Raw genomic sequence first — 14,201 nt, forward strand, 5'->3', positions numbered from 1 at the left:
GAAATTTTGAATAAGATTAAATAAAAGTTAGAATGTCTAAGATTAATTTTGATGCTACTGTACCTCTGACAAAATGTAAAGGGGTTATTCTAAAAGAAATCAGGAAAAAATACGAAAAATCGTTAACTGTAACACACCTGGGACGAGACGAGCTTCGTGCACAGCGGCTGAAAGAACATCAGCTAGCTGGATTGGTCGAGCAGAGACGTTCGGAGTGACGAGATGGGGGACCAGCTTCAACCAGCCAAGCCTCACAGTTGCCACATTTGTTTCCCCATGCTGCCATAAGGTGGTCTATGGCATGTCTGACGTTAAATTGCCGCCAGTACTGGTGCACTGAGAGGAAATCCTCATTCTCCTCCTCCTCCACCGGCTCATCATCCACATCGCAATCTTCTTCAATTGATATCTGTTGAAGTTCCACATTAGACTCTGTACATTTCCGAAAATCTCAGAAAACGCTCTGGTGATACAGAGCCTTGACGCAAGCGATGATCCCCTGAAAATAAATGAATTAAAATGACTAAGACAATTTTTTTTTATTTTCCCTCAAAAACTCACTCTCTCTCTCTCTCACATACATTTTTTTAATTTGTCCTAGAAAACGCTCCCAACCCGACTCTCTCGCACACAATTTTTTTTAATTTGTCCTAGAAAATATTCCCATTCCCCTCTCTCTCTCTCTCAATTTTTTTTCCTAGAAAACATTTCTCTCTCTCTCTCTCTCTCTCTCTCTCTCTCTCTCTCTCTCTCTCTCTCTCTCTCTCTCATTCTTTCTTTCTCTCTCTCTCTAGAAACATTTTTTTAATTTGCCCTAGAAAAAACATTTTTTTAAAATTTGCTATTGATATATATCTCTCTCTCTCTCTTTAGTAATAATGATAGCTACAACTCACCTGGTCTAAAGGTTGAAGGAGTGAAGTGGTGTTAGGAGGAAGAAAGATGACTCGAATGTTTGGATGAAGGCCATCCAAAAACGAAAGGTGTGCTGGGCAGTTGTCCAGTCAAGATGACCTTGAATTCACGCCCATCCTGAAGGCACTTCCGACAGGCGTCGGGCACAAAGCAGTTGAGGAGCCAATCTTGCGAAATGGTCGACGTTATCCACGCCTTTTTGGATAACCTCCAGTACACTGGTGCATCTTTCATATTGGAAAGATGGTTGTAGCATCGAGGGTGTTTGGCTGTATGCACAACAAGGGGCTTCATCTTGTGCGTGCCAGTGCTATTTACACAAAACAGCACAGTTAGCCTTGATCTATAGGCTTTCCTCCCTCGAGCCTGTTTAACTTTTTGTGCTAGGAAAGTTGACTTGGGCATCCTTTTGTACTGGAGGCCTGCCTCATCCATATTATAAATGGCATCTGGGTGGTATCATCCTCCTTCAATTATTCCCTTCAGGATGCTAGGGAATTCCTTGGCTGCCACTTCACCCGCTGAATTTTTCTCCCCTGTCATGGTAAGGTTGCGGATCCCTTTCCTCTCCAGAAAACAATAAAGCCACCCAGTTGAGGCCTTAAAGCCAAAGGGCAACACGTTTTTTTTTGCAGATCAACGTGTAGATGATCTTTGCTTGGTCCATTATCGTTTTCTTGTCAAGGTCAACACCCTCACTCTCCTTCCTGCTAATCCATAGCATTAAAAAGTGCTCCATTTTTATCAACTCCTTGCTACTCGTGGATGCATAACTGCATGAATCAAGGCTTGATGAACCGTAAGTCACACATCTTCAGGATCTGCTCCTTATTCTTCACGATGCACCTTACCGTTGATTCGCCCATGTTCAGCTGGTGGCCAACTGCACAATTGCTTTTCCTAGGTATAAAAAACCAAAGTTTTTCTATATATGGAATACCTTAAAGCACATGCCTGGAGTGGCTATGATCTGGATAACAAGGAGGGTAACTCGCTGGAGCTGGGAGGGAAGGGGGAAGAGGGGGGTTGCTCTTAATGTCCAACTGATGCCAACCAATGTTCCTTTAGCAGGTGGTGATGGGAAAACATAGTGGGGTGGTTAAAGTGGGTAAAACATGAAAAAGGCATTGGTTTGTATACTTAGGAAAAATGCAAATTACTTGACAAAATCTGTCATCTGTTCCTAAGGGGTTACAAACACTAAACCTTTCGAAAATCTCTCAGGTGGGAGATAACACCCATTACATAGGATGAATACCCAACCAGGAAATACCCTAAACCACTGCATACATGTTAAGAGGGAAAAAGTCCCTGATAGTCGCTGTCCACATTTTGGAAATAGTGCACAACAAGGAGTTATTAAAGAGGTAAAATGTCCACAGGAACAAAGTACGGACAACCCCAGACTTTTCCCCAAGATAGAGTCCCACAAGTTGTTGGAAGTTTTCCTGGTATATGGTAAACTGCTGGGTTAAATAAAAACCCTAAAACATCTCCCCTTCCCCTTGTTATAGAAGTGGGATGGAGAATGATGCATTCTAGGTTGGCAGAATAGGCACTAGTAGTGCAATTACCTTGAAGTCATTTGGGTCCAGCTCATACTTCAGCTCGAATGCTCTCAATGTGGAGCAGCATTGTTCCGTTTATTCTCCATGATGGAATAAACTGGGCTAAAACACAATTGATAAAAAAAAAAAAACAGAAAAAACACACACGCAGTCTCACAACAATCAAAGGAAAAGGAAACTTATCCAGATACACACACCACACAAGATAAGAGTAAAGAAGCATTTCTAGATCATCTTGTGACTGAAAAGACAACAGTTGGCTTCAGTTGGAGAGCATAGGTAACCACTCCCATTCCTCCATCTCCACCAGTTACTCTCCTTGTTATTCATATCACAGCCAGTCTGGCACATGCTGTAAGACACTCCATTTGTGAAAGGTTTAGGGTTGCTATCCCAATGAGAACAAACAATATCAAAACCCAAGTCCTCTAGCATCAAAACACACTCCTTGACAAGAGTAAAATCTGGTCCTCTTTATGTCCAAGACATCTAGGAAAAAGCCACAAGTAACCAGCTGAACTAAGGCCGGCCCTAGACGTAACTGTTTATCTGAACGATATAACTGATCAGATAAAAATCGTTGCAAGCCATCTAAACGTCGCTGCCCCTACACCATTCCGATATATCGTTACAATTTGCATCGGTTCCAGTTTCCATAATGTCATCCGAGGAGGAGGATTCTCTGGCTCTAGCAGGTTTAGCTGTGGCATTATGCGTAAAGAGGGCAAAAAGTGCTTCTGGATCTAAGCGAGGTCGCAAGTGGAGTAGAGAATGGCTACTGAAAAGAAAAACTTATACTCATACAAACTTGTTGGCGGAGTTGAGAGCGGTGCCTAATGAAGAATTTGTGAAAAGCTGGCAAAGACCTGCACACTGTATTTAAGTCACAAATAGACTGATAATCTGTACAGTTTTCCCCCTACACATGAGATTTTCATCTGAAAGGCAAACAATCGTTAGATCGTTCAGATAAAAAGTATGAATGATTCAACTGTTCATGCCGCTCGATCAGTTCATCTGAAACTATCAAAATCTGCGCAAATTTCCCCCCTACACATCAGTTTTATCGTAACGATTTATCTGATCAGTTATATCGTTCAGATAAACAGTTACGTCTAGGGCCGGCCTAAGGTCAATGGTTGGGCAGAAAATGAAGAACAGTTAGGTCTATGAAGAACAGTTGGTCTATGAGGGGAACAACCGTACAGAAGGAATATGAAGAGAACATAGTACAGCTGCTCAACTCAAGGGTCCAGTCCAACAGAAGAAAGCTAGCTGAAGGACTGCTCCACAGTAAGGAAGAACAATCATGTACATTAGGCTGCTGGAAGTAGCAAACAACCAAGCAATGAATAGCACAGCAAGAAGGTTCAGAGCTGGATTTTTATTTGTAGGCTTAAGAAATAATCACTCACAGTGGCATTTCAGAAGACAGTTTTCTTAGGAAGAAGATGAACTTTAACCATAACTCTAACCATTTACCGAAGCACTGCAGGAGATAACTCTATAGAATAGGAATATCAAGGCTTAGGAACAGATGCAAAGATGATACAACAGGAGGACACATGAACCAAAGTACTGTCAGTAGACAGAACACTACTATGTGGAGGCACTGCTGAACCACAACTATAGTTGATGTTACAGGAGTTACAGTGGTCAATGTCAAAGATGCAGGACCTGGAGAGACAGCTGAAACCATAGGGACAGCTGCAATCAATTGTTACAAGAGCTGCAGTGGTCACTGTCAAAGTTATAGGGTTTGTAGATGATGTTAAAACCCTGGGCACCTAAGGTCGTGTAGGAGGCAATGCTCAAGTAGATGTTGGAGTACTTGGGGCCCTAATCAAATCTCTGCAGTTTCCAAAATCTCCTACAAAAGCGTAGGGGTTAAAGATGAAGACATGAGCTCTGGAAAAGCTAAAAGACAAGATGGTGGCAAAAATTGATCAAACAGCCAAGGATGCAGAAAAGCACCTCCCAGAGGAGGCAAGGTAAACACCAAAGAACAGGGACTTCAAGAAAGTCTTTACCATGAAACATCAGACAAAATCTTGCACATATCTTATAATGTTCTTGAACTGCAGATGTGGTATTGAGGGCATGAAAGCCTCATCTGAAGAAAATCTTGACTGCAATAACAACATGGCTTGGCAATGACAAATCCAAGGGGACCACCTTAAAAGTCTTGGAAGTATGACACTTCTAAGCCCTCTTTTGGGAACAACGAAACATTAGTCAGTGGACCATTCTCACACACACACACACCATACCTCCTGCAGGGAATGCTTGACAACTACACAAAGGGCACCTTAATGTGCATCCTTATACAGAGACGAGATACACAAGTTGTAAGCATGTTCCTCCAATCCCCCATAGTTCACAGAGATAAAATGAAAAGGCACTCCCAAAACTCAAAAAATGATACACATGCATAAGTAATGATGAATTCATTCAGTTAGCAAAATTAACAAAAATTCACAAAAATTTACTAAGCCATAACAAGAACTTGAACCTTGTATTAGAAAATGGAAATTAATGTAAAATTAATTACTATTAGATTGCAATGGAGTAATTAATGGAAATTAGTTATAGTAACAAAACCGTATACTAACAATACCACCCAGTGGCAAGTAACCAGCCCAGAAGGCATACAGGGTGGCAAGTGATGCCACCAGCCTGGAAGAGGAAGCACTCATAAAAAATCCCTAAGTCCAAATCAATACAAACCACCGTCAGAATGAAGAACTATGTGAAGAGTAAGTTAAGTATACCTTAGTTTTACCAGACCACTGAGCTGATTAACAGCTCTGTGAGTGAAAAGGAATTGCACTACATGCAAAATATTGATAATAAAGTGAAAGATAAATGAAACTAAAGGGAGTGGCACACTGGACTAAATGTAAAATATTGCTGGAGGAGCAACTAGGTATATATCTGTAAACAAAAAAATTGCACTGAAGAAAGGTGTCTATCTTTCAGGATTTAACATGTTGGTGTGACTGAAAGATGTTGCACAGAAGTAAGGCTATTTATAAATAATGTATCCATAAAGCACAATCAAGTGTTGATTGTTGCCTCAGAGCAATGAAACCAATAGTTAGACCATTAATTCATGACAGCTAACAATTAACTGTACCACTATTTATTAATGTCACTGATTTACCAGTGTTGTGCAGCTAAATGAATGAATTGGGACAACAATTCCAGTTTCCTATCAGGTACTGAGGTACTGGCTATGTTGCTGCTACTAGAAGCAATTTGTATGCTATTCTTGGCCATGGTAACTGCAATTTCTGCTATTCTTGTGAGGCTGTGGAAATCCAAAGCCAAGTCCCAATTCATCAAGGTCTCATTGTAGACCTAAGACTCAATTGAGCATAATGAGTCCCAAATGTTCCAGTCATTACCCAAAGCCATGCCACGGGGACGGAAAAGCCGAGACAACTGCCCAGTTAAAGTTAAGTATACCTTAGTTTAACCAGACCACTGAGCTGATTAACAGCTCTCCTAGGGCTGGCCTGAAGGATTAGACTTATGTTACGTGGCTATGAACCAATTGGTTACCTAGCAACAGGACCTACAGCTTATTATGGAATCCGAAACACATTACACTGAGAAATGAATTTCTATCACCAGAAATAAATTCCTCTAATTCTTCATTGGCCAGTAGGAGAGTCGAACACTGGGCCAACAGCGTGCTAAGTGACAGCTCTACCCACCCCTCCAACGAAACGAAGAACTGACAACTGCCCAGTACCCTTAATAGCTATAATAGACCTGCTTTACATTCCTCATAAAACCAAGAAATCCACTAAAACTACTGGAACAGAGGCTTACAGTGGGGAGTACCCTGTTTGTTAAGCAAAGCAACAAACTTTGCCCACTTATCCTGATAAAGGTAGTTGGTTAAGGATCTGTAAAGGTGGTATTTGCTGCTGCTAACACCTCCAAAAGACTGCTCTTTCAGCAACTAAACTGGATATTCACACCAAGTGATTTTGGCAGACTGTGAAAATAATGACTATGCAACTGCTTCAGAATGCTCCTCCTAGTAGGAAGAACTTCAGGATTGTCCATGAAAAAGTTTAGGTCTTGGAACTGCTCTGGCCACAGCTAAAAGGGAGCAATACAGTAAGTGTCATCCTGGAGTTCAACGAAGACCAAAACTTCCCTGGCAACTGAAATATTATGCAGATCTGAGAAAAGATGTAGATGTCAAGGTCATCCTGAACCTCCATCACATCTATTACCAAAGCTGCTTGGTACAGCTGTTTAGAACAGTGGTACTGTTGCACCTCTTAAAACCGGCATTCTGTGGTCCAGGAACTCCTGTGGTTCGGCTTGATTTTGAATTAGCTGCCATTAGTTCGTTGCACAGCCACAAGGGCAGTGCCATGTATTGTTTCCTGCTTCCCAACAGCAAAGATTTGCCCTATCTCGCATTTGGCACTGTACAAATTCCTTACTCTTAGAATGCTTGAAAGGCTTACAGTGGACACAGTTTTGATCATTTCTTTTACAGTATATATTATAGCTGTATATTTACCCACTTGATATGCCACCCATGAGATCAGATGATGCTAGAGGCAAGAAGCGCATGCATAAATCTTTATCTATGCTAGAAAATGTTTCTTCCCTTAGCGAATGTTTAGTGTTCATTTTACTCAATAGATGGCGTTGTGCTTTGTTTACGTTTTGACGGCTACGCTCAAATGCACTGAGTGATCGACAAAGTTAATTCTTTTTATTTTTGTCATTTCATTACCCACTACAATAAAAATAAATGATGAGGAAACTAATAACGATAATTATGAAGGTAGTAAATTTAGGAGATGAAAGTCACCAATCATATTCTGCAGATTCTGAGAAAAGTTAAGTACCGCAGTTGACTTATGGTTAGGTTAACTTGGGAATGTAGGCCAAACGTGTTCAAGTACTCTATTTTAAAGAAAATTATACAATATGAAGTTATAAAATGATAAAGTGAAAATATATGAGTAATAAAATTATAAAAAGGGGTGTCAGAACTTAGCCAAGTACTGTAGTAGGCTAAGTCGGCACCTAGGCTATTTGTATGTGGAATTAGCTTGCAAGACTATGTTTACATAGGGGCTTAATTTTTTATGGATGTATTCTATATTCGGGGATTTTCTGTGGTCCAGCATAGGCCTGGTCCCAAGGTTCCCGTATTTAAGAGGTTGGACTGTAGTCTGGTATTCAATAATGAACATATCCAACAAGCGTGTTCCCCACACCTGCCAAAGGGCATCACAGACCTCCAAGCAAAGAGGAACAATCTGAAGGAAGAATCAGACACCTAAGTAATGCATCCACAAAGAATCATACACCAAGTAAAATATCCACAACATGTTACAAACTCTCAGGATGAATTACAGCAAGCAAGCAAGATGGAATTACTTGAAAAAAAAAAGGCAGTAAAATTGTGGCAAATTACACCAATAGCTTGGAAGGAAAAAGCCATACTAATGAAACAATACATTTACAAATAAACACACCATCAGAATGAGAAAAATGTAATTGAAAAGAGAAAATGAATGCTACACCAACCTAACCACAAATATGCTAATTCTGAACAAGTAACTCAATAGAAATCTGCTCACAAAGGAGCTGCATAGACAAATGAAGCCCTACAGGATGATGGAGCTTGAGCATATGCACTGGGGTCTTTATCTTTCAGGATTGCCTTGCATAAGGCTTTTTATGAAGAAACAGAAGCATTTAGAATGAATATATGGCATTTGGCCCAAGCACAGGTATTGTGGTCATGAAGGGTGTTCACCACTGTTAAGAAGTTCCCTAAACATATTAAAAGAGGGAAAAATTGGAAACAAAAAAAAAATTTACCACTTAAATTACCCCCTATATAGCCCAATCTGTAAGTAAGCTTAGCCATAAACTCAAGAAATATAGTTATACAACTGGTCCAATTCAGGTCATGCATGAGTCTCATTAACTTGAAGCACAAGAATGTTAGCCATATTCTGATGACTTAGGGTAATTCACCTCAAACTGAAATAAAAAGAACTACCACAAAAGGGTAACTGCGTGCATTAACTTGAATATAAGATGAATGACTGGATAATCATTTTCAATTTGATCTCAGCATTAACTTACTTTCAGAGGAGTGACTATATTTAACTGTTAATCACCTTCAATCTGGCACATTATTATTGGAGATGATGTTCTTCAGAGAGCTTCTCAAAAGGTGGCTGACGGACACTGTCAAACACAACACACAATAAAAACAAAGTTTATTAGAAGTAAACAAATACAGTGCCTACAAAATCCTCATGGGTTTACAGAAACCTTTCTGATTTTAAATACAGTATTAACAAGAATTAATAAATAAAATTTTAATTCAACAGAACAAAAAATTCACCTAAAAATCTTTTATATCATCAAACAGTTTTGATATTACTAACACCATACCATTTCTTAAATTGCAGATGACGATGTAGATCCTCAAGATACTCGATGGGCAAGGCACATGACTGGAGGTCGCCAAGTGGGCGTGTTCTGGATTGTAGTAGCTGATGGCAGACCACCCACTGCTCTTCCACCCAATTCATCATCACGGAAGTCAAAGTGTGTCATTATGTAGCTGAAAGAATAAGAAATTATCAATACATTTTTCTTTTTTTTTTTTTGTAATTTAACATAGTAGCCATACATTTCAGCTAAGGTGGAAATCAATGAATATTTAATCAAATCAGTGTACTGTATATTTAATCAGGAGGGGGCAGCATCTCTACACAATCTGCCATCATTAGTGCTAGCAACTATAATTCATGTACATGGGTTGTATAATTAGGACTCACAAGATCTATATGATGTGAAAAAGTTATCTGTAACCAATATTTTCTTATTCCTTGGATGTAAATACTCTACTGGTATTCATAATTCCTTGTCAATAAATAGAATGTTCTCTATTGTCATATTACTCCTTGAATTGACGTATATTAACATGTATTGTACATTAAATGTTAAATAACAATTCTTTAGTGTTACTGTTGTAGACATCCTATTTAATCACATCAAAAACTTCAAGAACTTTAGATAAATTTGAAATTTTAACTCAAATATTTTTATCAATATTTTGAGTTTTTTTACTACAATTGTCTGTTATGCAGTACTTTTATATCATACACAATGTAATGTATTGAACTTTGCAAAAAAAAAAAAAAGTTCATTATATATGGTAGAGTGGTAAAGACAATGAGTATTATTGTAACGAAATGTCTAAGTTATTTTTGAAGCTATGTAGCATACTAGAATTGACCCTCTTATAAAATTTAGTTTACTAAAAACTTTTCAATTTCTCTTATGATACTAAGCTTGTACACAGACACATCTTGCATGAACTTCTCTGGTAATTAGATATTTTACATTGGTGCAATAATTGTATTTAAACAAAAAGTGGGTTACTCTATTCAGTAATCCTAACATTGCATATGAATGGCAGTATTATCCCACTTGTGAGTTTTGTATTAAATGTGTAGTTTTTTCAAGCTGACTATCAAGTGAGAATTTGATATGTAGCAAGTGTATCATTTACTGAAAATTTATATGAATTACCTGTTCAATGTAACTTCATGAAGGCATGACTGACCTTTACCAATACCGTTTGGCATAATTTCAATGACAGTTCTGTTTTTATTTTACCAGTTAATCACTGAATGTTCTTCACAGAAATTTATAACTACCAAAACAAAATCTTTTTTCTTATCTCTCTCTTTCTGAAGCTTCATTAATATAATAAGGTAGGCTTCAGCACCCCATAACACTAGATATCTCCTGAGATGTTCTGGTCCTTATTTAAGTGGCATCAATTTTAGCTTGAACTGCAACAGCTGGGTCAAATAACCCAATTAGTAGAATTATATCTAAAACCAATGCAAATGTACAGTATTTTTATATTTTAGTATGACTATTTGTGTAAATAGATCAAGATTCTAAGTTACAAAACGCTCGCTTTTCACTGCTACTCTTACAAATGTTGTATAACCATTAACAGCAAATGCTGTATAACCATTAACAAAGTTCTGTACTTTACCCAATTCATAACCAGCCAGCATATTTTTACAGGTCATGTTCACTCAACAATCTTTTAACAAACATGCAGGAATATTACACTTGCAGGAAAAATAGCCACCTACAATTTCTAATCTCAAAAACTATTTAAATAATGTTCTTGTCCTCCCAATCATTAGTTTTCCTTAACACTTCCCCTCACCTCTTACCAATGAACATTTTCCACAAGAATACCATAGTTTCAAGAAAGCAGAAACAAAAGGTTGCCTGTCACTTCATACTCCTTACACTTACTGTATTGTGTCATTAACCTCTAATCTTGAAGGTACTTGTGACTAACAGGTCTTATAAAGATGTTTTAAAACTATGCCAATATAGAAAATCAGCATATTAAAGCAATTTCCAGATCTCTGTCCTCCTTCCTCCATAGACTTATTAATTTCTCACCATTCTGATCATCCAATCATCTTCCATTCTCTTCAAGTGACTAATAACCTAAAAACAATTTTCAACTGATGCTAAACCTTTTTACACCATCATACTCTTTCAAAATACAGCCTAAAAGACTGTCAGTGCACCTCATCTTTCCGTTACATGCTGTATATGTCACTAAGTTTTTAGCCTAAATATTCTCAAAGTTTTTCACAAATCTTTTGTAACACTAATAAAACTCACACAACCTTTTCCTTGTTTAAATCAACAATACCACTTGTGTATCAAGCCTTCCATTATCTTTCTTTCTCAAAGAAAAACATGATTACACTACACAATGTTTTACCCATGTACAGTAATTCTTGAATATTTTTTCATTCCTTTTTACTGTATGCAAAGGACAATTTATCCTTGTCAATTCACCTACCTCTTTCTTTCAAGTACCTCTAAGACCTACTAAGGGATTCAGAGCCAATGAAACAGGGTTTTTTGTCAACTTTTTACCAAAGCATCCGATAAAGGTTAAAGTTGACAGGTGTATATTTTATAATCCTACCTAATTTTTGTAAGTATTATTTAGTACCTAAGTTCAATAGTTTTGATACTTATAGAGTAAAATGAAGTCGCCAATGCCGGAACCAAGAAAATCACGGACAAAGATCCTAAAACAATTCGTTATGTAAACATAATATGATGTCATGAGGCTCCATCCATCCACCAGGTAGGCGGTGAATGGATATGCTTACAGTCTAGGCTTCAACAAATTCAATAGTGGCCAGCAAGATGTGGAATTATCCCCATGGTTGCAAGACTGCATTTGTGCTACAGCTTGCTATTTTGTATACAAGCGAGAAGACCCCTGGCAAGACTTACTATACCGTGAATAGGTAATTATTTCTATAGTGGGTACCAGTTACTTGGCCACCCCAGAAGTGTGGGCAGGAGCTGCTGTTAGACAATCCCGACCTCTTTGTCAAGAGTGACGAAGACATTTTGTAAATAAATTATGTATACTGTTAAACGTTTTATTTGTATATCTAAAACATATTTATTAAAACAATGAATTAAAAATATGTTCCTCATTCAAACTGATTCCAATATATTTTCCTTTCCATGCATACCAATATAAAGAGTTGCATTTGACTGATATTAAGTATGTAAATAATAGCTTGCCCTCAAAATTTTGACTCCTACCATTACCTTTTATTTGCAGCAACTACGCTATATGAGCGCTGTTTAGGGTGCTGTATGATATAAATAAAAATAAAGAAAAATAGCAATGGATTACATTATTTGGAATAAAACAATGGCGTTGACCTTTACACCTCTAACAATTGAGGGAAATGAGGTATCATTGCTTTTCATGTGAATTCTACTTGTAGTGACCGCTCCTGACTTGCTGCAAATAGAAGGCTATAGTGTCGAAACCTGAGGTAAAACAAAACGGATGGTCTTTTTATACTGTATTCCCACCCTGAATAGATGTAGATTTCACAAATAAACTATAGACTGGGTTCATTATGTTGATGAATTACATGCACTGAATTTTTTGTAAAGTAGAAACAATACAAATATCAAGAAAATGGAAGATTTCAACGCTAACAACTTAGTCCCAACAACTGCTGTGGAATTTGCGATGAAATCTCCACAAAATAATAATAATAATAATAATAATAATAATAATAATAATAATAATAATAATAATAATAAATAATTAATAATAAGAATAATAAAATTATTGAGAATGCTCGCCATCAATGATATCACTGAAACCTAGGATGGGTATTAATAATAATAATAATTAGTGCATATGTCATCAGCAAGTGGAGCCTCATGACGTCATAGGTTAACGTCATTATTGTGTTCAAAACCCTTACCTGCAATTTTGATGGCTCTGGCATAGGAAATACACTTTTACTCTGATAAGTACCCGAACCATTGAACTTTGGTGCTAAATGCTGTAATGCTTGCAAAAATTAGGTAGGGTTATAAAATATACACTTGTCAACTTTCACCTTTGAGTTCCTCATTGGATGGGTCGATATCGTACTCGGCTAGCACTCTCCTAGGCCCGCATTCGATTCTCCACCGGCCAATGAAGAATTAGAGGAATTTATTTCTGGTGATAGAAATTCTTTTCTCTGTATAATGTGGTTCAGATTCCACAATAAGCTGAAGGTCCCGTTGCTAGGTAACCAATTGGTTCTTAGCCACGTAAAATTAGTCTAATCCTTCAGGCCAGCCCTAGGAGAGATGTTATTCAGCTCAGTGGTATACTTAATACTTAACTTTCACCTTTATGTGATGCTTTGATAAAAAGGTATTGCCGAAAAACCACGTTTCATCGGCTCTGAATCCCGTAGTAGTAAATAACTAAATTATTCGCCTCCAAATATTACACTCTTAATATTTTCATTACTGTATGTGTGTGAAATAAGATCATCTTGTTTAGTTTTGCTAAATGCTTAATTTCAAATCATTCTTTGCAAGTGAACTTCTATGTAAGTTAGCTTTTACTCAACGATAACCAATTTCTGAAAATAAACAATTTAAAAGATGTTCATATTAGCAAAAAATATTTTGTTTCCAGTAGAAATATTCATTATTACTGTTGTAATTATTGTATGTGGAAAACATTCTTTTAAGATTCTAAAACAGTGGTATTGGTGATTTTAGAATTAGAGGAATATGTAAACCTAGTCAGTGAAACCTTTTCTAATTACAAATGCAAAGTGGATTTCATGAATTCCAGTATGCACACATCACAGCAAGGTGGACACATCTAACTATCCCACAATGTTATTAACATTACATTTACTAATGTGCTTTTTGTCGTGTGTTTTAAATGTTTCGTGACCGTTTCACAGGAATTGTTACCTACAGCTTATTGTTTGCTTAACATAGGGATGTTACCTAATGTGATGTGTACCAAAATTCATGAAGCCAACTGTACATAAATTATATCAAGAAAATAAAATCAAGCAAAACAAAAAAGTTTTCCTAGATTATCATAACCTTTATTTCATTTATTTTCAATCTCTGATCAACTGAATTCCTGAATGCAGGTAAAAGTAAGTATAGCTTAGTTTTACCAGACCACTGAGCTGATTAACAGCAGGTGTTTAGTATGATGCACAATAACTATTAATTGTACGAATTTTAATACATTTATCAAAAACTGAATGTGTCATAAACACCAGATGATAGTACAGTACTTGACTGTATTTTAGTGAA

General features: G+C 37.2%; 1 protein-coding gene and 1 long non-coding RNA gene across 7 annotated transcripts in view; one reads left to right on the top strand and one right to left on the bottom strand.

The window, feature by feature from the left end:
• LOC136826599 (uncharacterized) overlaps positions 1 to 9,498 on the top strand; it is a 65,067-nt gene extending 55,569 nt beyond the window's left edge. The window contains exon 11 of the mRNA XM_067083831.1: positions 8,951 to 9,498. Within this exon, the coding sequence (XP_066939932.1) occupies positions 8,951 to 9,105 (155 nt within the window). The 3' untranslated portion in view covers positions 9,106 to 9,498. The remainder of the gene's footprint in view (positions 1 to 8,950) is intronic.
• Positions 1 to 14,201, bottom strand: part of LOC136826602 (uncharacterized) — a 46,044-nt gene that overhangs the window by 978 nt on the left and 30,865 nt on the right. For all 6 annotated transcript variants that reach the window (XR_010849660.1, XR_010849659.1, XR_010849662.1 and 3 more), the window contains 4 exons: positions 8,934 to 9,105; positions 8,654 to 8,723; positions 897 to 1,815; positions 138 to 499 (listed from right to left, as the gene is read on the bottom strand). This is a non-coding gene — a long non-coding RNA (uncharacterized lncRNA). The remainder of the gene's footprint in view (positions 1 to 137; positions 500 to 896; positions 1,816 to 8,653; positions 8,724 to 8,933; positions 9,106 to 14,201) is intronic.

Source organism: Macrobrachium rosenbergii, chromosome 41 (genome assembly GCF_040412425.1).
Source record: "Macrobrachium rosenbergii isolate ZJJX-2024 chromosome 41, ASM4041242v1, whole genome shotgun sequence".
NCBI classification, from domain to species: domain Eukaryota; kingdom Metazoa; phylum Arthropoda; class Malacostraca; order Decapoda; family Palaemonidae; genus Macrobrachium; species Macrobrachium rosenbergii.